The 24,562-nt window shown below is 36.8% G+C and overlaps 3 protein-coding genes across 3 annotated transcripts in view; 1 reads left to right on the plus strand and 2 right to left on the minus strand.

Annotated features, from left to right (window-relative positions):
* LOC115438401 (uncharacterized) overlaps positions 1–7,451 on the minus strand; it is a 28,115-nt gene extending 20,664 nt beyond the window's left edge. Inside the window, exon 1 of the mRNA XM_030162040.1 lies at positions 7,337–7,451. The gene's annotated coding sequence lies outside the window, so the exon portion shown is untranslated. The remainder of the gene's footprint in view (positions 1–7,336) is intronic.
* A 1,150-nt stretch (positions 7,452–8,601) lies between these two features.
* LOC115410323 (EPM2A-interacting protein 1-like) lies at positions 8,602–17,173 on the plus strand. The gene is made up of 2 exons (XM_030121967.1): positions 8,602–10,743; positions 17,040–17,173. Exon 1 carries the CDS (start codon positions 9,927–9,929, stop codon positions 10,740–10,742), a length of 816 nt encoding a protein of 271 aa, XP_029977827.1. The 5' UTR covers positions 8,602–9,926; the 3' UTR covers position 10,743; positions 17,040–17,173.
* Positions 16,742–24,133, minus strand: LOC115410249 (3-mercaptopyruvate sulfurtransferase). The gene is made up of 2 exons (XM_030121844.1): positions 23,474–24,133; positions 16,742–17,312 (listed from the first exon to the last, which is right to left on the minus strand). The coding sequence occupies exons 1-2, from the start codon at positions 24,048–24,050 to the stop codon at positions 17,014–17,016; spliced, it is 876 nt and encodes a 291-aa protein (XP_029977704.1). The 5' UTR covers positions 24,051–24,133; the 3' UTR covers positions 16,742–17,013.
* Positions 24,134–24,562: the final 429 nt, after the last annotated feature.

Genomic DNA, 24,562 nt, shown 5'->3' on the forward strand with positions numbered 1-24,562 from the left:
ACATAATTCCACATGTGTTCATTCATAGTTTTGATGCCTTCAGTGAGAATCTACAATGTAAATAGTCATGAAAATAAAGAAAATGCAAAGAATGAGAAGGTGTGTCCAAACTTTTGGCCTGTACTGTACATGACTGCATGTAACAGCACGTTAGAAATTTGTGTTTTTCACATTATGGTAACATCTGAATGTTTTGTGCATGTAAATATAATCATTGTGTGAGTTTTGAACCACAGACAAATGAGCCGTTTTTTGTCAGTGGTGTAACTGCTTCCGTTTAAGGAACTTCACTGACATCACTTCCTGTATAACAAATATGTCATTTCCTCTTTCTCTGAGCAACATAAAATACTACTGTATCATCTGTGTAATCTTAACCTTTATATTTACACTTTTTCTGGGAGTGTTCAGCAGAAGATCCTGTTGAGGTGCATTGTGGGTAGTACAGGACAAAGGTAATTGTTAAAAACTCATTCATTAACTTTTGTTTTAAAGGGTTGTATTTTGTTAAACCCACTTTTATTAGTCTTTGGTACATTTATTTGTGTATTTGGACCCTAATAGTTCATAAAGTTTGAATTTGAACCCTCCAGGTGCTGCAAAGCTATCTTTATATTAATTTTGGCGAAAATCGAGTGGATTTCTACACCCTGTTTTAATTCCTGCTTAATTTGTCATGTCTATAACTAGTTATGTCATGACATTTGCACATATAAGGTCAAGACTTCCAATGAACATTTCTCAGATTACGCCATAACTGTTTGTCATCAGCAGCGGTTGTAGTAAAAACTGAAAATATGTCCAAACTTCGAGCCGATTACCTAAAATGTTCAGTTGTTGGTTGAATGGAACAGTGCAGCACAACCAACAACCTAGAGGGGGTGGGGCCTGAAGTGGCTCATTTGGATTTAAAGGGCCAATGCTCAAAATGACCTTTCTGGTGTCATTACTCAGAAATAGGGTTGAAGATGGACCTGTGGAGTTGAATTAATGAAGAATTCAGACCCAAGCATAGCATTTACAGTTTATGTAGACCATAGGGAAGTGTTTTAAAATGCATAATTCCGTTTAAAAAAAGCAAAATATCACTCCTTTCATCCATTTATGGTCATTTTCAGTAATCCATAGAAAAGATGATTCCTTGGTGAATCCATTGGTTCATATCACACATAACAAATATTAAAAGAAAGATGAAGAATATAGCAAGATGAATACAATATAACAGAAGATAAAGATGCATTTATAGTCTGATATATTTATTTTGTGCTTATTTTCTTAATTTTCTTCAAACAAACTGGACAAAATGTTAACCATTGACTGAATATGTCTTTAAAATGCGTATTCTGATTGAAAACTAGCCTTTTTTTTAATATAATCGTTGTGATATAGTGATGATCAACCAACCAAACCTCACGACATCTCTGACAGATCTGCTCATCAGCTGCTGGACAGTCCACTAACTTTCCCAAACAAAGTCATGAGTTTAACTTACACAACTTCAGTGAGGACGGGAGTTTTTAATGACTCATTTAAGTCAGTAACATTTTACATCAGCCACTGATCAGAGAAGCATCACTGGGGAAGTTGTACTCAGTCACATTTCACATTGTCATCTCTGTCTGTTTTTTACCCGTTGAACAGTTAACCTTGTCCTAACCTCTTTTGCTGTCCTGTGTTTCGGTCTTCTGCTTTTGGACTTCCCCTGCACTCCAACGCCATGAGGCACCTGACATTGTTCTGCCTCTCTCTTTCTTCTGCTTCACCGACAAACTTAACAACACATAAATTAGACAGAAACCACTTCCGAAACCCATTATCTTCCAAGAAAAGCAACCGCGACACTGTTTCCAATAACAATAACCTAAAAAAAAAAAAAAAAGTATATTCTTTACTCCTACATAAGGCTCAACTATGTTTTAATAAGATAAACTTTTGCAAAGACAATGTGTGTTTATTCTGTCAAGACTTTGAGCTCAGGTTTATTGTCGAATTATGTCAATGTATGATCTTTTCTGTGACTTTTTCATTTCTTAAAGACAGTTAGAATAAGACTTTACTATGCCTGAACACCCATTCTACAGATATCTGCAGCTTGTAACACTGACATCTGTCCCTCATGCTCTTCTCCCTCACTTCAACATGATGTTCCTGAATGTGTACAAGCTGGAAAATGCACAAAAACTGTATGTATGATTTGATCTTGATGTATGAGCATGAAGTAACATGGTGCAAATATTTTGTTACTGTGTTTAAGGTTTCAGTTATTCATACTTTTTTTCTTTTGCATTTTGTTATTTTTAATCTTCTTCTCACATTTTCAAGGCAGGCTTGTTGCTTTAACCCTTTCATGCATTAATTGTGAGAACCTTAGTCAAGATATTTTTCTTCAGTGTTTTCATTCCTCCTAAGGCATGAAAAAAAAACAATGCGATCAAGGTTTTTTTTTTCCTGTGGAGTTACAAAAATATCCATGCGTTTAATTTTTGAAGTAAAGAAACGTGTTTAAAACCCAATATCAGAGAGGGATATGAAAACAATGAAATAAAAACATGTTTAATGCTGCTAATCTGATGTCTTCTCACATTTTTAACATATTCTAATGCTATTAATTCCTCACTTCATTGAGATAATATGCAAAAAAAAACCCTTCTTGTCTAACAAATAACAATTGATTTACACTCAAACATGTTAGTGCAGATCAGGTTTGTCAAGAACAGCAAAGTTACAGTAATGGTATGAATGTCAGGATATGAGATGATGCGTAAGTGTCCACTGTGTTGGCTGATATGGAACTAAAACAACTAAACCCATTAATATACAAGAGAACACCTGGAGAATAACTGTCCACTGGAGTGACTTATGCATGAAAGGGTTAAACTTAATGCATTTTAAAAGAATTATCCATTAGTTTATTTTTGCATTATTGTGTTTCTAAATGAATAGAACAATAACAAATACAAAACACAATCCTCCCTCCCCCAAAAAGCAGGAATAAAATGACATAAAAGGTGAAAATGTACTTATACCTGTAGTTTCTGACTTTTTTTTTTTTTTTAACCCTTTATCATGCAAGTGACTATTTTTGGTAGTTTCCACACACATTACAGACAGTGACAGCAACAGTTCAAGTGAAGCAACAATCTCAGGTTCAATGTGGTCTACAGGGTCTGCAAGGTCCACCTCTGCATTAGCAGTGAGTGTACCTGCTTTGTTCGGTACCATGAAGTAAGGGTACTAATATAAGGAATGATGTTAAAAGGGATCAGGTGGATTTGGACAGGGGTCTGGATCAGCATTTATGTTGGTCTAATGTTAGAAAATACATGTTCCCTTCACATTACATGTGTGTTTCTTGTATTTTTTATATATACTTCTTGTTTGTTGTTTTTTGGTTTTTTTTTTTATTTTGTTTTGTTTTATTGTTTTTGGCCACTAATGGGCAAGGACCTACAAATGGTAACTTCAATGACCTTTATTTTCTACATGAAAATTAACCCTTTCATGCATAGTGGTAACTACAGTGGACAGCTATTCTACAGCTGTTCTCTTGTATATTCATGGGTTTAGTTGTCTTAGTTCCATATCAACCAACACAGTGGACACTTATGCATCATTTCATAAACTGCAATTCATACCATTACTGTAACTTTGCTGTTCTTGATTGGTTCTTGAGTGGAAATCAGTTGTTAATTGTTATTTTTTGCATATCATTTCCATGAAGTGAGTAATAACTAGTATTAGAAAATGTTAAAATGTGAGAAAACATCAGATTAGCTGCATGAAACATGGTTTCATTTCACTGTTTTCATATCACTTTATGATATTGGGTTTTAAATACATGTTTCTTTGCTTCAAGAATAAAATTATGGTGTAGCTGAGCGGACATTTTTGCAAATCTATGAAAAAAAAAACTCATTCTCATTGTTTTTTTCATGCCTAAGGAGGAATAAAAACACTCAAAAAAAAAACCAAAAAAAAACTCAACTAAGGTTCTCATAATTCATGCATGAAAGAGTTAAAACAAAAAACAAAAAAAGAAATTTCACAAAAGTAATTAAGTCTTGTTATGTCCTGCAATAACACACTAAGGTTAAAATTTTGAATTTCAGAGTATTTCTGTGAGTGCCCTATAAAAAGTTAAAGTAGTCATGTATTTCAAGCACTGTTGTTGAAACTAAAGTGGACTGAAGGCTTAACAACCTGCAATTATTTTTGTGGCAACCTCCAAATTCATTTTTATCTATTCATCATAATTTATTGTAGTATTATCTTTTGTATTTTGCATTTTTCAGTGAAAAGCAGGTATTTTCCTATATTTGATTCACTCAAAGGTTATTAGATCAGTACAGAGAAAATAGAGGAAACAGTAACTTTTGAACATAAAACTGAACATAGAAACAAGTGTCTCCATCCACTGTCATTGATCCAACTCTGTGTATTTTACTGGTGAATCAATGTTGTAGAAGAGCTTACGGAACCTCTGAACATCCACATGGGTCATATCTGATGATCATGAAAAGATGACAAACTATACTTTACACCATACTTTACACATTATTGACATGGATTGATTGGATTAGTGGATCAGCAGGTATTTTACATCAGTAAATGCTTGTGGTTGCCAGCAGCAGTTTAGGACTTGGAAGGTTAATGTTCAATATTTTTTTCAGCATATTGTTTCTTTTTTACTCTGTTTTCAGTTAGAATTCTTTGATGCATGTAGTTCACTTGGCTTGCACAGAAAGGCCAGCATAAATGTCTTCTTTTAAAGGCTTATTTGGTACTTTTTTTGCATGTATACAAATTTAGTAAAGTTGAATCAGTACTTTTACTTCAACCAGTGTCTTTTACCAAATGTCTGTACTTCTACTGGAGTAAAGACGGTAACGATCTCTGCAACCTATTTATATGGTAAACACACATGAACTGACGAGACTAGAACACCCTTAGAATAAAGTAGCATGCTGGCCCGTGGGGACTCATGGGTTGCAGATGTGGTAGTTTTTATGCTGTTGTGTATTCATGCATGATGTACCACATTTGTCCAGCAGTCACCACCAAAGTGTTCTAGCCATAGCAATGTGATTGTATGACTATTATATTCCAAAATTACTAATTTCTCCCAAAATATTGGTCCTATCAACTTGCCATTTTTGCTAGTCTGTTCCTTGACCAAAAATACGCAAGTATGCCCAACTGCAGTGGTCAGCTCTTTCTTGATTTTATGTGTATCCCCAGACACATACACAAATGCACACAGAGGCCACTTGGCTTTTATAATATAGATGGTAAATGGAGATTAAGGTGAAAAACCTCAAGATGAGCTTTGGAAAAAAGTAATTTGCAGAACTTGTTCTTCTTGTATTTGTATGTAGTGTTTTAAGTCATCTGGTGTAAAGCAAGATTGAGTGAGATAAACGCAAACCTTGACCTCATTATGACAAGAAGAACTGTCACAAACCTAGAGTAACTTGATGCACCAGATATGGCAGTGAAGACTCTGAACTACTGCACACATAAAGACTCTGCAGGAAGAGTGCGTTAAGACCATATATTGAATGAAAAAATTCCAGCATGTGTCCACGTGTACTGTGTGTAAACTGTATGATGTCTTATATTTGTGCTATGCATTATCTTCTGTACTTTACTGCAATTTACGAAGAAGGATTTGTGTTGGGCGCTTGCACACGCAGCGACTGGTAGTGAGTGAAAGCTTACTGCAAACAAATCTACCTACGGGTACAAATAAAGTCAACTTAGTAGTACATATACTATATGAAACCTGTATACATTGGAATACAAAGTACATTTTGATATCACTGCTTTCTTTTTTAATATCCATCCAAATGTTTTGTGATTCAGGGTTGTAACTCCCTATCAGAGCTGTGGTGTTTTTATTTTTTATTTTTTTATATCTGGAGTGACTATAAAAAGAAATGTCAAAGTTACTGGGCTTTAGTAGCTTTTACTACTCTTTTAGCTATGAGGATGTCAGAAAACTGGAAGAAAGTGTATAATACAATACAATACAATACAAAAAACAGATTACATATATAACATAGGAAGGGGAATTCTGTGATATTTTAATTAACCTTTTTGAAGATGCATATATAATTGACTGTGAGGTTTATTGTTTTTCTTTTTGTTTTGTTCTTGAGTTACTTGGTTTCTCCCCTCTCACTTTCCCACATGATTTTTGTGTTTTTCCCCTTTGTCTCTTACCTCAACAACCCACATATAACCAACCACATCTCATTTCCCACCTTCACATAGCTGTTTTGGCTTTTCTTTATATGCTTCTCCATAGATATTAATCTTTTCCAACACTACAGTTCAAATTACCACTCACTGTCAACCCTCAAAGACCTAAACAGCCACCAATGACCAAAAGCATCTACTAATCTAAAATGATTAATACATGTTGATCCATTAATCCTATAAATGCATGTAAATAATTGGTGTAAAATGCAGTTTGTCGTCTTTTCATCATCATCAGATATGACCCATTTGAACATTCAGAGGCTTTGTAGTGAACGTTGAAACACCGTCATCTTCTACAACATTGATTCACCAGTAAAACCCACAGAGTTGGATCAATGACAGTGGATGGAGACACTTGTTTTACGTTCAGGTAATGTTAATGTTAATATATTTAGCTAAAAAAAAGTCACATTTTCTACAGTTTTCTTTGTTTTGATATACTAACCTTTGAACTTAATCTGAACTTTTACATAATCAGTCAATTAAATATAGCAAAATACTTGATTTTCACCAAAAAGATGCAAAATGCAGACAATCAAATGGAAGCCACCATAAAAATACCTTTAGGTCTTTAAGGATTAATACAGAATATGAAATTATTAGGAGTTTTATGTGTTTGTTTCTTTGGAAAGATTTACAAACGGAGTAAATTTGTATTTATTCTATAGTAGTACATATTTTAGAAGAATTCAACTATTAGGTGACATTTCACCAAGTAAAAAAAGGCACAACTTAGCTGCAAAATTGTAATTCTTAGTTGAATTCTAGGTTTTCAGGATGTATTTAGAAGAATAAAAAAGCTGATAACGCTTCCTTGAACATCCCTGTAATTTTAAGTAGCTTATGTCTCATTGTGAAAATGTTACATCATCAACCCTATCATCATCACCATCATCACTAACATTACTACCATTATCGTCTGAGATACTTATGTTGAAACCACGTCTGTTTCCTAAAGCAGCTCATGAACAAATCAGACTTTATCATCCTTTTAACACCATTTCCTGCCACACACCATTTCATTCATTCATTCTTTCATTCATTCATTTACTCTTCGTTGTATTTTAAAGCCTACCTGTGCCAACTTGTTTAGGTGAAGTGCTCTTTTCCTTTTCTGCCGTTTATTATCACATTCAATCAAAAGGATTCACCACTTCTGTCCTTATCTGTTGACTGATCTGACTGTTCTGAGAGTTGTAGGCCTGTTTCCCTCTGAAACCAGGTCGCTGTATGTCAGCTATTGGATGACGCAGAGGAAGATTTCACAAACCAAAAAAAAAAAAAAAAAAACTGTGGTTAGTGGGTGAAGTGCTAACCATGCTTGCAGAAATATGTAAAATAGGACTGTGGGCAAACTATTTTTATGGCCAGCGTGTTTTTTTTTTTTTTTTTTTCTACCGTTTTTTGTCACGTTCCTTCCTTCCAAAATAACCTTCAAATATCCCCTAAATATTTCTGAAAAGACCATAAAATTAACGGCCAGTGTAAAGAGAATGGAGTCTTTGTTCATTTACTGAAACTTGAGCTGTAAAAATGAAAATTACTGTGAAGCACAATTAAAAGAATATTCCACTTAACACTTAAAAGGTCACAAATAAAGCATTAATCTGACTCTTTTCTCACATAGGGTTACAATTTCTCCTAACTGTTCAGCGGAAAAGGGGAGGTTGGATTAAATGTGAACAGGAGGTTTGGGCAGAGTGGAACAGATGGAAAAAAGATAAAAGAGCTTCCAAAAGAGTTGAAGGAAAGATAGAGGATGGGGGTGAGACCAGTAAAATGCCTCCTGTATTCAAAGCACTGCAAATTATTTGGCTCTTACCAAGACAAAAATTCCCTTAGATTTAGAATTGTTAGATAATTTATCTTGTTTTAGGAGTTAATTTCTTATTTTAAGTGTTCAGCTTTACACTATAATCTTAAATCAAGCACAACCAGGCCCGGACTGGCTAATCGGGAGGACCGGGACAATTCCCGGTGGGCCGGTATAATATTTGGGCCGTGAGGGCCGGAGTTCACTTTAAATATGTATTTAATATTTTATTTATTTATTTTTTGGGGGCCGGTGTTCAGTCATAGCACTGAGTTGACCACGTAATCTGCAGCTGCTGTTCCTGGGCCCCACCCCCTCTACTAGTAAACTGTTTGTTTTCTTCCTGTTTTTTTTTTTGCGGACACACCGTGACCTGGCGTAACATCTCCTTGCATACGGTTAGTAGCTCTATACCAAGGGTGCCCAACCAGTCGATCGCGGTCTACTGGTAGGCCGCGGACTGATCCCAAGTCGACCGCGAGGTGTGTAGGAAAAAAAAAAAAAGTTTTTTTATGACATGACAGGAAGTCATGTCATAAAAGTCAGGGCTGGATGTAAATGTAAACTTTTCTTTGTCTAAAATAAACTAAAAAAAATCAAACTAAAAATTACAAAAGAAAAAAAGAAAAGAAAAAAAAAACAACATCCCCCCAAGTAAATCACACGCCCTGATGACATCATTGAGCGACTTTTAGGACAGCCAATAGCTACTTTCCTTACCGATGAGTTGGTAACACTGCAGGAAGTTGACCGCTGTCAACAGTAGCTAGCAGCTAGCGACTACAGCGGTTACACACCCCTAAATGTCAACATGGCTGAGGGGAAACGAGCCAAGACCTACCATTTTCACCCTGAGTGGGAGCAAGATTATTTTTTTGTTTATTCTCATTCAAAGCCTGTTTGTTTGATTTGCAATACAACGGTGGCATTGGCAAAGAAAGGGAATCTGGAGCGGCATTTCAAAACGGTACACAGGAGCTACTGCAAAAACACTTTTACGTGCCACAAAAGTGCGGGATTTGAAAGCACAGCTTGCAGCACGGCAGTCAATCTTCACCACACCGAAGACCCAGAGTAAGGCCGCAACTATTGCTTCCTATCGGGTCAGTCACGTCCTTGCCAAACATAACAAGCCATTCAAAGACGGCGATATTGTGAAGGAAGCCTTTCTCGAGGCAGCGGATAGCCTTTTTGATCACTTTAAAAATAAAACAGAGATCGTGGACGCCATTAAAGGAGTGCAACTCTCCCGCAATACTGCTACAAGGCGGTGTGAGGGAATGGCTGTGGATGTGGAGGAACAACTCAGGAAGGATATTGATACATGTGAGTGCTTTTCCCTCCAATTTGATGAGTCGACTGATATGGTGGATGTGGCACAATTGTGTGTTTTCATCAGAATGGTTTTTGAAGACATGAGCACCAAGGAAGAGCTACTCACCATTTTGCCATTAAAAGGACACACCAGAGGTGAGGATATTTTTAATGCTTTCATGGGATTTGTTAGCGGGACAAAACTGCCGCTCTTCAAGCTGATCTCCATCACAACTGATGGGGCGCCGTCTATGGTGGGCCGCACCAGTGGGTTCATTGCACTGTGCAAAGAAAGTGAATCTTTCCCGGATATCCTGAATTATCATTGTATAATTCACCAGCAAGTTTTGTGTGGAAAGATTTTAAATATGAAAGAAGTGATGGATGTTGCGATGAAAATTGTGTGTTCAGTTCGGGCCAGGAGTCTGCAGAGAAGGCTTTTCCGTGCTCACTTGGAGGAGAATGATGCTGAGCACACAGACTTGCTGCTTCACACGGATGTTAGGTGGTTAAGCAGAGGTAAATTTTGGACAGATTTATGGAGCTGTTGCCTGAAATCAAGGACTTCCTGAGGCTTTCAAAACACATGGATTACCATACAAAGCTTGAGGACCACCAGTGGCTTTTAGATTTATCTTTCCTCACTGATCTCACCGGCGAGCTCAGTGAATTGAATTTAGAGCTGCAGGGTAAGGGTAAAGATGTAGTCAACATGATGAGTTCAGTGAGCACGTTTAAAAGCAAGCTAAAGCTGATGTCAAACAGGCTGCGGCTTGGTAACCTGTGCAACTTCCCTCACATGCAAGCAGAACTACAACGTCAAGGTAAAGGTGTGGCACAGCTTGACAGTGCACGTTATGAGGAGCATGTTCAGAGCATCTCATCAGAGTTTGAGAGGCGTTTTACTGACTTTGCATCCATCGAGCCTATCGCCAGCTATATGTGTTATCCATTTGGTGCAAGTATTGATGTAGGTGACATTGCCGCCAAAGTCAAATCACTTTTTGACTTTGAAAGCTCCACTCTTGAGGATGAGATTCTGACATTGCAAAATGACATTGAGATGAAAGCCAGATCAACATCCGCTCAACCTGGAGAGCATGTAGTGTTCTGGAAACTACTGGTGGCAGAGAAGTATCCCAGTCTCAGAAGATGTGCTTTGAACCTGACAGCTCTTTTTGGATCAACTTATTTGTGCGAGTCTGCTTTCTCGCACATGAACATCATCAAGTCCAAGTACAGATCAACAATGACTGATGATCACCTTGCAGCCTGCCTACGCCTTGCAACCAGCTCCTACACTCCTAACTACGAAAAGCTAGCCTCCTCCTCCCAGTGCCAGGTCTCCCACTAAGGTAGGAAGTGATTTCCTTTTTTCAAACAGAGATCTACCTGTTTTGTATCTGGTTTATTTTTCTGTTTGGTTCATATTAAGGTCAGTTATGGCTATTGCTCATCATGCAGATTGGTGTGTGTGTGTGTGTGTGTGTGTGAGAGAGGAATTTGTCTGTGTGTGTGTGTGTGTTTGAGAGAGGGTGGGTTTGTGATGTGATGTCTAATGGTTGTGTGACAACAACAAAACGTGTTGTGAGGGTAGTTACTGCAGGCTGGAAACGATCTGTGGGGGTTTGCGATGTTGACACTGGACTGGTAGATCTCAGGAGGTTGGCTACTTGAAAAGTAGCTCTTGGGACAAAAAAGGTTGGGCACCCCTGCTCTATACTGTAGCTGTGGAGCTTTTACGATCTGTGCTCTGTAGGCTATGTCGATGGTCAGCTGTGTTTGCTGTTTGAAACATGGATAATAGAAAGAGCAAGGGTGGTGTGGAGAAGGCAAGAATTAAAAAGAGGAAAGCTCTGGAAGCAAACACAGCCAAATGTGACAAAATCTGCAACTTTTTCACAAAAACGACTTCCCGGTTGGAAACAACTAATAAGGACGATGAACCGGGTAAACCACCTTTCAAGTTAGTTAATTATCGAGTCAGTGAATTGTGTGGCATTGTGACGTGGAACATAACGTTATGTCATTTAAATAATAGTATGATGAGACGCCACGAAAGTGGGAAACTTTGTCTTGTAGCTTCTCAGATTCAGAAACCAGATCCAGCACCTGCCATGAGCCCACAAGTCCAGAGTGGGCAGGTAGGACTGCTCAGAGAGGGAAGAGGATTAGAAGAAATAGGCTCCAATGAAGAGTATGGTGTAGGCCTGTTCAGTATGAAAGGTGCTCTGAGATGCTCCAGGATTCAGCACTACATGAATGAAACTGACACCAAGGCTTTGAAAATAGAAGATTTGTGCTGACAATTATGAGCATTTTTAAACTGTGCTTTCGTGTCAGAAGCAGAGCCAGGAGCCAGTAGTGATGAGGGGATTGTTCCTGTCAGTATGGAAGGAAAAGGTACAGGAACAGACTGTGTGAACAAGCATTAGTTCCCGTAAAACCACTTTCTATACCCAAACCATAGTCCTGACCTATTTTAATTTTTATTATTAAAAGTGAGACAGTAAATACACAAAGCCCACAACTGAAAGGCAATAGCATAAAGTCATATTAAATAAGCCTGCATATTTAGCCAGTGTAAAGATCTGAACTGGTTCAGTAAGTCAAAATGTCTGTAGATATTATTTTTTATTGTGATCCAGGTGCAGGCGAGTCTAGAGAAACTGGAGGAAGAGTGAAAGGGAGAGCAGAGTCTACTGATGACAGAGGAGCAGCTCAGCAGCACAACCCTGAACCACTAGGCACAAATGACACAGATGAAGAGGAGTCTGTTGTTAGCTTTGATTGCTTTGCTCACCCTCAGTCACAGGATACACATATTTTTTTCTTATCATCCTCATCAAACCCCTAATATCACTGTACCAAAAGTTTTCAATAGCATCGATGGAACAAACCACAAGTAAGTTGTGATGGAAATCTTTTGTTGCAGAGGATACAAAAATAATAGTTATTAGAAAGTGCAGCAAGCTTAATTTATTTATTTATTTTTTTAATTTTTAATATTTTTATACTTTAATTTCATTTCAAACATTTTAAAGGTTTGAAAAATGTTAACACTTATAAGAAAAAAAATATAGATTTTGTTATTGTTGTGTTGTGAGGAATAATAATGTTGGAGATGTCAATGTGCACTCACTGTTGAAATAAATCCACATTGTGAAGCAACCTTTACTTGCGCTGAATTGGAAATATTTTAGAAAATACACTGAATTAGAAGGCTTTGCAGAACAGTGTGTAGACCTAACATGTAAGGTTAGAATTGCATGATTTTAATAATAATCGGTCGGGATCTAAAGTGGGCCGGTCTGAGGTATGAAACTCCAGGGCTGAAAATGAGTCTCAGTCCGGCCCTGAGCACAACCTTATCTTTTTTGTCTCAAATAGGCAGAAAATCTTAAAATAAGGTAAATAACTGTTAAAATAAGATATATTACACCTGTCTCTCAAAGTCTCTTCAAAATAAATATTGTTTTAAGATTCAGTAACAAACTTAAGTTGCTCGATTCAAGTCACACAAAAAGCATCTGAAAGAAACAGAGTTTATTATTGCTCTGAATTCAAGCATGTTTCACATGACAATGTGAAAGATAAATTATACAGCCTTAACCATAACTCATCATACAGTCCATGGTATTTTTTGACTTTAAAAAATGCTGATGCATACCTGAGAGGAATGAAAGTGTGTTTTTCTCTTTTGTCGATTGTGAAAAAATGATTCAAATGTCTTTATTGTAAAGAATGTGTCACAGTTTGCTTGCTGCAGTCTCACTTTGCCACACTCCATCAACTACAAACAGTTTCACCTGGGACTCCAACTGCCGTCCTCTCCCTCACCTCTCCTCATCAGTAGCATCAGGTCCACCTGTCGCTAACAGGTGTGCCTTATCAGCTGGAAAGCATTGAAGCAGCTCTGGCACAGCTACTCTTTGCCAGATTGTTCTCATCTCTTGCCTGACTATCCAGTGTTCTTCTGGATCTGTTTTCCTGGTTCTAACCCCGTCTGAGTCTGGCAACACGTCTTTGTCTCTGCCCCAGAAACCTGATCAATCAATCAATCAATTTTTATTTATATAGCACCAAATCATAACAAAAGTTATCTCATGACGCTTTACATATCGAGTTGGTTGAAACCAGACTCAAAGTCAATTTACAGAAACCCAACAGAATCCTCCACGAACAAACACTAGTGACTGGTGACAGTGGAAGGAAAAACTTCCCTTTAACAACAGAAACCTGGAGCAGACCCAAACTCCTGGAGGATGGACGACTGCCTTGACCAGTTGTGGTTAAAGAGAGAGAGGGTAAAGGAAGAGAAAAAGACAGAGGGCCCTGTGAATGTGTCGAATCTTTCGGGCCAAATGCTTCACCAAAAGCCTGATCAGACTAAGCCCTGTTTAAACAGCTCATTTCATAATACTGACATCTGCTGGTGTGTTATATGTGGCCTAGTGGATCTCTAAGTATAATTATTCAAGTATTATGTCAAAATCTCCATTTGAGGTATGGTAAAGCCAAATGAAATAAATCTATCCAGATCATGGTGGTATATCAAAGTGTCAATAATTGATCAGCTGGGGTATATCTTTACAGTATTATATATATATATATATATATATATATATATATATATATATATATATATATATATATATATATATATATATATACACACACACACACAGTATGTGGCTGTATTTGTTACAGAATGTGCTCGTATGTAGGGATGGGAATCGAGAACCGGTTCTTTTTGAGAACCGGATCCCTGTAGCTTGAGATTAGGCAAAAGGGGGTGCTTTATTGAATTTTATTCAGGAATAAAAACATTTTGACAGCGCTGGGGCTCAGGCGTTTCCTTCTTTTTGATGTAACTTCCCCAGCCTTAGAATTTGAAAACATTCACTCACAGAACTGATGAAGCAAAGTGAATCCCATAACAAGGCAGTCATGTGATTTCAGCAAACGGGGCCTTGTTTGTCTTTTGTCACGTAATACTCTGAAAAACAATACAGGCCTTGAAACAGGCTTTATTTGGACATGCCCCCTTTGCTCGATGCGAGCTTCAGGGCTAGAGTGTCAGACAAAACATCACTACTTCTGTCTATACGATTAAGAGATCCGCTTTCTGTTTCCCTGAGTTGTATTCCAGTCTGTGTTCCTGTCTGCGTCAGAGTGCTGTATCAGAATCCACTGAACTCATGATAGAAAATATCTCTGATTTTTATCTGAGCGTGTTACATTTGGGTCCTCCATCTTGTACACTACCTGTTAGATTGATGGATTTTTAAGAATGCATAGCAACCCGGACTCACTGCTGATGATGTGTTAAATAAATGTTGACCGCTCCTACATGTCATTCTGGTTGTGATTTATGTAGAAACCATTCAGATGTATATTCTAGAAATAAGGACAGGCTTTAGGTTTTAAGGTTTAGTTTTAAGATGAAGTAAGCTTTGTTTCAAGATAAACCAACTTGGATTAAGACAGAGCTAAGTCATTCTTCACTAATGCTAAGTATTTTTTCTCTATTTTTTTTTTTTTTAATCTTCAAGTTAACTTGCTAAAAGTAAGAAAACAAAATATGTAGTTGGTTATATTTAGTATATTTCACTTATTTTATGAGTTATTTTTTAAGAAATTTCATCTTAAAACCAGCATTGAGCTTTTTAAATACATCTGTAGACAAATGTATTTCTAGATGTATCAATCTTAATTCAAGAAATCTTGTCAGGTGAAATTACCTTCCTGCATGGACCTTTAATTTCACGTTTTGAGTACTTTTTTTCATATTTGGTGTTTTTATCTTGTTTTTAGACACCCCTTTTTTGCAGTGCACCTGTCTGACTGCACTTGAAGCTGAGAAAGCATGTCTGTGGTTGACAGACCTCCATCACTAGAATCCCTCAAAGCCTCATTCTTTCACCGCTTTTCTCGCTGTACATCAGCAGATACACCTGTTGACTGAGTTGTTTGATAAAATGCTGAAGTTGTGGAATGATCCGTGTCTTATTATGAGTATGTTCGACAGTGGCGTGATGTAAATTTCAACATTAAACCAGTCTAAACTTTTGGCAAAAACTAACCACATGGGGGTGACAGAATGCTAACTCAGGTATATCAGAGGTCAAAGTGTTGTACTTTTTTTACATCTTAACATATTTTTTCCTTTTACTTTCATTTCTGAAATGTTTTATGATACCTTGATTTAGCATTGGCATCAGGGACTCTGAATAAAACATAGATGAATGATTTCAGTGGTAAAGTTTTTGTTTGGCAAAGTATGTGCTCATCTTTTGTCACAACCTGGATAAATACAAATGGGAGCACAACACATGTAAGACTCTTGTTCTAACAGTTCCACTAAACAATTACTATTTTTTCAGCGCATGTTAACACAGACACTGCCACAACTGGAAACACGTTTGCTCTTACAATGAACTTGTCTGGTCCTTTAGCGCCTTCATGTGGAAATTGTGCCAATGTAATCAGATTTTATTCAGGCATTTCAGTATTAAAATCTAGACTTTGTTCAATTATTAAAGTTCACTATCATTGCTGACATGAAATTTGATTATTTGTACTTGAACTAGGAATTAGGACCTGACCTGTATAAGAACATTTTTTAAAAAAAAATTAAAAATGAAACAAAATCTTCTACAATGTTCGATAGCTTTCTGAGCTGAAAGGTTCTATCTAAACAGGACAGTAGTAAACTGTGGCAGTACATAAAAATAGGTGATTCTTTTAGGATTTACAGTTAATTTGATAAACTAGTGTTCAAGACCTGAATGACAAATGTTGACTCTACCATGCGATGCCTTCAAAGTTCATCCTAACGACAGACAAACTGCATGTTCAAAGTGAGATAACAGAAATGATGACATTATCTGATCAACACACTCACCAGTTTGGGCCAACACGACACGGCTACTCCCTGATGAACATGGTAAACTCCTTTCTGTCTAGTTTGTGCATCATCCATAGAGGAAAATTTGTGGGTGAATAGTACTCAGACATAACTTTAGTATAGCAAGTCTCTTCATCCAAAAGAGGAAGGAAACAATTACGAGTTTCACATCCTCATTCCACTAAACCAAGGTTTTATTTACATTTACTTATAAGGTTATATAAGTGCAGATACTGTCAAGTGCACTATTTCTATTTTGTGCTTATTAATTTACATTGGACACAAATCCATATTTCCTGACGCATATCGTATTTTTAAGTAATTCCATATTCAGTGTACAGGAAACTAAGAAAGCACATTGGATTCTCAGTTTTCCTTGAAGCTCTGAAAATGTTTTTATTCAGTAATATGTATGTGTGAGAATACAATAACTCTCATTGTGGTTTAAAGTGCAGTTCTACTTTATTCTGACATTATAATAAACATAGTAAACAGACAGTTTCACAGATGATTAAAAAGTTAAGTTCAGTGTTTACAGAAAAATGCCCTTTTCAGTGAGATCTTTTTATGCGTCTGGATTGAAAACATGTTCCTCAGTGATCCATGGTTGGATTTCTTTTTTAAGCCTTTGTAGACTTTCTGAAATAATGACCATAATGCTTCTTTACATGTCATCCAGTCCCTTCTGACACAGCCTCCTCCTTCTTCTTTCCATTCATAAATGTTTCCCTCGTCCTTCAGATATGACATTCTCTGGCACGGCGCGGGTATACCACTCGGACCAGCCGCCGTCGTACACCGAAACCCCCTGGTGACCGCACTCGTGGGCCGCCAGGGCCACATGACAAGCGGTCACAGCTGAGCCGCACAGGACGCAAATGGGCCGGTTGAGGTCCACACCGGCCTCCAAGAACAGAGCCTGGAGACGTTCTTTGGGCAGAAAGTGGCCAGACTGGGAGAGGAAGGAGTGGAAGGGAATGCTGATGGAACCGGGGATGTGGCCTGGTTCTGTGTCTGCACAGAAAAAACAAAGAGTTTCAGAGATTTGACCCAATTAAATAAATACTGTAAACCAGGGGTGTCAAACTCATTTTAGTTCAGGGGCCACATACAGCACAATATAATCTAAAATGGGAAGCACCAGTAAAATAATAAGAGAATAACCCAGTGGTTCCCAACCTTTTTTGGCTCATGACCCCATTTTAACATCACAAATTTCTGGTGACCCCAGATTCAAAATGGAGACATTTTTTTCTAAAAATTAATTTGTTTTTGATCATGTAATGTAATAACTATATTATGTTGTAAACAAACATTAATTTTAGACAGCATTTAGTCTATATAATATATGTTATTATGGATGGAGGCAGAAATTACTGCGCAAAATGACGATTTTATTTTCTTTGGTCAGGATATGTACAGTCAGTCCGGCTTGGATTTACAAGGCTGACAATTAATACTGAACAAACAATAACTCAAACTGAATTATGAAAGAGCTGCAGCATCTGAAACCGACCATAATGAACATTTGAAAGATAAGCAGTACCACAGTGCTTCAGTTTCAGCTTCACAGTTTGTCATGTCTTTTATGTATTGTGATTGTCTCTCTCAACTCACCATATATTTGTTATTAGTAAGCTGTTATTTTCTATTTCTATCACTTACTAGAAATTTCAGGCGACCACATTTGAATTCCAGGCGACCCCACATGGGGTCCCAACCCCAAGTTTGAAAAACACTGGAATAACCTATAAATAATGTCAACTCCAAACATATCTCCATGTTTTAGAGTGGAAAAAAGTAAAATTACACTATGAATATGTTTAAATCTACAAACTATCAATAGGAGAATTGATGAGGAATTGGATTGAGAAGAAGAATTGATAATTGCATTGATATTGATAAAATCCTATCAGTTCCCATCCCTAGTGCAGATATCTCTTATGGCCAAAAGGTGCCATCTTTAATGCATATTTGTATGCTTGATGTTTACATGTTAATATTTTAATGTGTCTGCCAACAGAAAGTACATTGTGTGTGTTATTTTATTTGTTTTTTTTCCCAAATACAATTCGGTTACATTATTTCAGTGTGTGTATAAGTACTTTTTGAACTTTTTGGGCATATTTCAACAATACCACGATAATAACGATAATTGTGATAATTTTGGTCCCAATAACGGTGATATGAAATTTTCATACCGTTACATCTCTAATATTATTAATTTGGTCAAAGTTCCTGTGGCATTCTTCTTTTCTTCTTTTTGTTTTTCTTCACCACCACAACTTCCTCTAGTGGTCACATAAATCCCTGTGCTCATCAGTGGAAATAAATTCATTTCATATCACTTTAATCCAATACATTGGTGTCTTTAGTAGAACTTCAGAGCTCTTTATTCTAAACACTGTAACAGTAATTTAGATTTTTTTATTTTTTATTTGACAGTAGAAATACTACACATAGCTCCTTTAACATTTATGTTATGAAACATCATATATGTGCATATCTTTAAAGATCAGCATGGTATGTTGACGGTCACTTTCCTCAGCCTTGTACTTTTCAATGGGGTCAAAGTTTACTGCTGATCATGCTCTGACAAATGGAGTTTCACCTGTGTGCATGAGCTGCCTTTGTCTGTGTGTAATTATGTCTATCTATTGTACGTCTGCAGGAGTGTGTGGAATACGATAAGGCACATAGAGTCTCTATCCGTAGAGGTCAAAAATATATACAAGAGTAGACAGCAAGCATTTACAGACTACAGAACTTATTTACGTGATGCCCAGTTTAGTTTTTTTTTTTTTTTTTTTTTTTTGGCTTTTCTTACTGATCATGGTCCTGTAATGTAATTTTAAATGTATTTTTGTATATTATTGTATTTTAAGTTTTCTGTTCACATGTAGTATTTTTGTTGTATTTATTCTAGGACGCCTTTTAACATATAGGGAAAGGGCCTGACAGTGAAAATTAGCCCTCAGCTAACTTTGGTAAATTTACATTGGTTGAAATTAATTAATGTACACTGTCTCTTCCAAATAAATGATTCAACATAATGGAAATTAAAAAAAAAAAAAAAAATACTGTTATCCAAAAGATATGCATGTTACGTCACTGCGTTCAAATGATATAACACTATATCACTGCTTCCATATTAATCAGCAATTGAAAACACAGTGGATGTAGTATGGGATGATATTTCATATTAAAAGATTATTTAATAACCACTGAACTTCTGCAACAACTACCATTAACATTTAAACACATCTTGGCTAACATTATTATTTAGAATCTGTCTGTTTTACGGCCTGTTCCTTCACTGTAGCTTCATTACAGATAGTGTGTGAGCTCCTCAATTAAACACATTGATGTCCCAGTATTTATTTATGTCCCCATAGGTAGCCAAAGTCCTGCCCCTTCTGGTGTGTCCCATGGGACCTCATTTTGGAGAAAATATGGATCAAAGGATCAAAGGTCAGATACACATCTTTTTTTGTTGTTTTTTATTCCATTTTACTTGTGCCGCTAATGTTACATATGATGTTTGTCTAATCAGAATATAGTTTTACATGTCCAGAAAACTGCCACATTTGATAAAGAAAAGTGACAGCTTGTTTTGTGTGAAGCAGCTCAATGGACTGCATATAGATTAGATTAGATTAGATTAGATTAGATTAGATTAGATTAGATTAGATTAGATTAGATTAGATTAGATTTAATTGATCCCACAACAGTGAAATTCACAGGTCAAGGCAACAACACATGAAAGCGCAGGGGGAAACAAATGTGCAAGCATAAAGATGGTGCAAAAGACAAACAACATAAAAAAATAATGATAGATAGATAGATAGATAGATAGATAGATAGATAGATAGATAGATAGATAGATAGATAGATAGATAGATAGATAGATAGATAGATAGATAGATAGATAGATAGATAAAGGTCTATGACAAAAACCTGCCAGATGAAACCAAATAATAAATCTTGACTTGTAAACTGATCCTTTAAACCCAAAAACATCAACAATGTGAACAAATTATTTGTTCATCACCACTGATGTCCCCTGGGTCACAACAGGAAGAGGCGGGACTTTGGCTCACTAAATGCTTTTGGTAACAACATTTCAGTTTCCCACACCGAGTATGACATCAGAAGAAAATGGCCGCTGTCTTCAGCTGACCTGTTGCAGTCAATTGTGCACATGCTTCAGTGGCTGCAGAAAAAATGCCTGGCTAAGTGAGTATGACCTACCTACCTGCACTCCCAACATGTTTGTCCTGAGTAAACTCTACACAAAGCTAACGTCAAAGGAAGCCGAGGATATAGTGAGGTAGTCTGTTTTTACCATTACATGCCTGCACTGTACTGAACCTACAACATCCAAGAACTGCACTTCATTCTTATGACACTCTTATGATAGTTGATAAGTGTCTATTATTTACCGGATAAATGAAAATGTGTGAAGTTTTGGATGCACCGACCTCCATTTTGAGGAAACTCTGAATCCACTTTCAATAAAGACAGAGCTCAAGTCATACTCTAAAACTATAATGTAATTATAGTTTTTATAATGGAATTCTATCTATTGTCTATTCTAATTTGTAGACACTGACAAACTCAAAATAAAACATGCTATTCATGTCTGATTAAAAGTTGTTCAGCTTTTGGAATTGGAATAATTAAACTAAACTTATAATGAAGTTTTTATTTTTTAATGCTTTTTTTACTGGTTTATCATGTATAATTTCCATTTATATATGTGCATGGAAGGTTATATTTGACTTTTAAACAGTGACTATTCTCATAACTAAGTCTCTGACATGAATCAACATATATAAATAAAGTATCATAACACAGAGCTAGTTTCCAGGTTTTCAGTTTTCAGCAGTGATCAGTCACCTCCTTAAATCAAACCAATAGTGACTTTATGACCATTAAGCCACTGTTTGTGTTTGTGTGGACTAGACTACAGAGGTATTTGTTATCACATGGCAGCCACTGTTTACATTGTGCTTCAGTCGTCCCAGTTTTCTTCTCTGCCTTATTGTGTCATCACCATTTGACCTTCATATCACTTCTTTCAATCATACCGTGTCTGCACATCAGGCCTAAAACCAACATCCACTCATACATTTGATTGATTGAATCAAGAAGGCTGAGTTAATTTAGCTACAGCCAAATACTTCACTTATTAAGACAAATCGAGTTAAACTCTTCACTCAGAGTTCTATTCACAGTAATCTGGAGTCTGACTTTCTCACAGTTCTTTCCTGCTTTTCTTTTTAAAGAATATAACAAGTGAAACCAAGCACAATGAAAACATGTGCTGTAAGTGTATGTGCTGAATTTGAATACTTTTATGAGTCCAATCAATTTACATGGATACGACTGAGTACTGAAAAGTGTCTTATCAAGAGCTGAGCCGAAAAAAGCCTAAAAAATGTATCTTGATTTGTTCAGTGTTATGGAGGATTTGAGTTTAATAACACTTTAAGTTTAATGATTATCAACAAACAAATGTGTTTCTTCTGGAATTTTTGCAGAGCAACAAAGATCTGGAAAGGAACAGTACTGATTTTATGATTTTGGGCTTTTTTGTTTGTTTGTTTGTTTGTTTGTTTGTTTGATTGGTTGTTTTTTTTTTTTTTTTTTTTTTCCAGGAGGCCAAAACTCTGTTGACTCAAGTATTCTATATATGACTAGAAGCACTTGGAGAGCACAGACCTCCGCTAAGGCAGATCAGTGCCCCCCCCAATCACCACCAAAATTTAATCATTTGTTCTTTGTGCCAGTATCAACATTTCCTGAAATTTTCATCCAAATCCGTCCATAACTTTTTGAGTTATCTTGCACATGGACAGATAGACAGACAAACCAACGCTGGCAAAAACATAACCTCCTTGGCGGAGGGAAATATTCTATATATTTCTGAATAGCACCATTTCACAGTATAAGGAATAAACTCATATAACACAATATCATTAATAAAAATGTATAAAACTCTTCTGCATGTGCTGCCTGCACTGATACTGATGTACTCATAGGTATCTCATAATAAAAACAATAAAGTTTCATGATAACAAATTTCAAAATATTAACAGCAGAGGTTAAAAATTGGCTGAGAACAAAACAAGAATGTACCCACTTAAAATGTAATGTTTTTGAGTAAATGTGTGTGAGTGTGCGTGGTGTGCATAGGCTTCTATATTGTTTGTTTACTGTTTTTATATTGTTGTTGTTTATTCTGCAAATGTCTTTCTCTGTTGAAAAGTCCAACCAGGGAAAGTAATAGAGATAGACCGATATATCGGGCTGATATATCGATTTTTTTCAATATCGGCCTTCTTTTCTTTTTTTTTTTTTAAAGCTGATATTTGATCAGTAGTAAAAATGTTACAAGATATTTGATCAAGCTCCTGTGTGGGCTGCACTTGAAGTTCAATAAATGTTAAAAGAGTTCTATGAGCATGTGCATTATTAATTCATTTTATATTGCTGCATAAAAATTGGAATTACCTGAGTGTTTTAATTGTGTTTTACAGCCAGTGTGCTTTAAAAAAAAAAAAAAAAAAATCGGCCTCAAAAATTGGTTGTAGATATCGCCCATTGCCTGACTAAATTTTTTTAAATCAGCACTGGCCTTAGAAAAACCCATATTGGTCGACCTCTAGACAGTAGCTGCAAACTAGCTCAATGCTATATACTCTAATGAAGATGTTCTATATGTCCACTATGTCACTGATAAATAAATTAATAAATACATGCTTTTACTACCAAATTATACCAGTTATTTTTTTTTACATTCTGCAGCATCCTCGCAATTTGTCCAGAGCCATAAACTATTGTGGCATCCATAGCACCAGCACATGCATGGCTTTAATAAACTTTGATTAATTACCAATATATTGACTGATCACTTTAAGTGGTTGTACATGGGTTTATTTGTTGTGTTTTAAAATGTCTCATATGTGCCTTAACTTATATAAGCTGTTGTCCTCTATGGATGACTGATTCAACACACTGATGCAAAGACGTCTGTTAATTTGTCACTAAATTGAAGAAAGCTCCTGCCACATAAAGTGAATGAATGACAAAGTGTGTGAGTGACTTGCGCATCCTCCTCACAGTCCCAGAACATCAGCATCTGTTCATAAAAGAGCATCACTGCTACTCACTGTCTCTGGGTTCCGGGTCCAGTCCTCGGAATCTGCCTGTGGGCCTCGCATCCACCACCTGGAACTTCTTGGTGTCCAGGTTGTCCAGGATGTCCTCATAGGTCTTGATCCAGGAGCGGTTTAAGGAGGCCTTGAACTCGCTGGGTGCAGGTCTGGTGTACTGGTCACTCGTAGGTTGACCCTCCAGCTCCCAGTTCCTCAGACCGCCGTTCAGGACCGACACCGATCTGTGGCCGAACACCCGGAACATCCACCACACGCGCGGCGCAGAGAACGCGCCGAATTCACTGGCGTCATACACCACCACATGCGTATCACTTTCTATTCCCAGTTTTCCAACATAATCCGCAAAACTCTTCTCTGACGGAAGCATGTGGTCCAAAGGAGAAGTTTTATCACAGCATTGGTCTATGTCAAAGAAAGCTGCTCCAGGAATGTGCTTCTTCTTAAACTCGCTCTTCGCGTTGCGCCGTAATTTGGGCAAATACCAGGAGCTGTCCAAGATGCGCATTTTCCCGTGCGCCTTTAAGGTTCCTGCGAGCCATTTAGAGGTGACCAGAGCTCTTTGCAGTGCCATTGGGAATTCTGGAGAGGTAGAAAGACTACAAAGAGTAGTATAGTTTAAGATGGTCCAACTGACACGGTACCAAAGGTTGAAGAGCAGAAAGAGGCTGCGGGGTTTATAACGCGTAACAACACGCCCCCAGTTCAACGTACAACAGCTGAAAGTGAAAGGGGGCAGTGACCTGAGCACAAGAACACAAACAGGACTACACCTCCCACTAGCAACTAATATTCAGCAGCATTTATTTTTGATTATAGATTATTTTGATCAAAGAAATATTTCATGTTATCCAGAGTCAAACATGTGCTGTTCTTGAAATTGAGATCTTCAGTTGCACCAACACAGACCAGATCTATCAAAATTAAATGTTGCGTTTGGTTATAGGCAGTTGACGGGGTTTTATCTTATTTTCATTACTTTATCCAGTTTTCTTCCTTCAGTTGTCTGTTTATTTAATGAGTAAATATGTAATAAGTAAATACAGTTTTACATTATTATTATTATTATTATTATTATTATTATTA

This window comes from Sphaeramia orbicularis, chromosome 1 (assembly GCF_902148855.1).
Source record: "Sphaeramia orbicularis chromosome 1, fSphaOr1.1, whole genome shotgun sequence".
Classification (NCBI taxonomy): Eukaryota; Metazoa; Chordata; class Actinopteri; order Kurtiformes; family Apogonidae; genus Sphaeramia; species Sphaeramia orbicularis.

What these genes read in the sequence shown, in the direction of transcription:
- LOC115410249 (XM_030121844.1), bottom strand. Translation starts at nt 24,050, where the DNA reads ATGGCACTGCAAAGAGCTCTGGTCACCTCTAAATGGCTCGCAGGAACC. An exon ending in GGACCCGGAACCCAGAGACA is followed by an intron (nt 17,313 to 23,473) that starts GTGAGTAGCAGT and finishes TTTTCTGTGCAG; the next exon opens with ACACAGAACCAGGCCACATC.
- LOC115410323 (XM_030121967.1), top strand. Translation starts at nt 9,927, where the DNA reads ATGGAGCTGTTGCCTGAAATCAAGGACTTCCTGAGGCTTTCAAAACAC.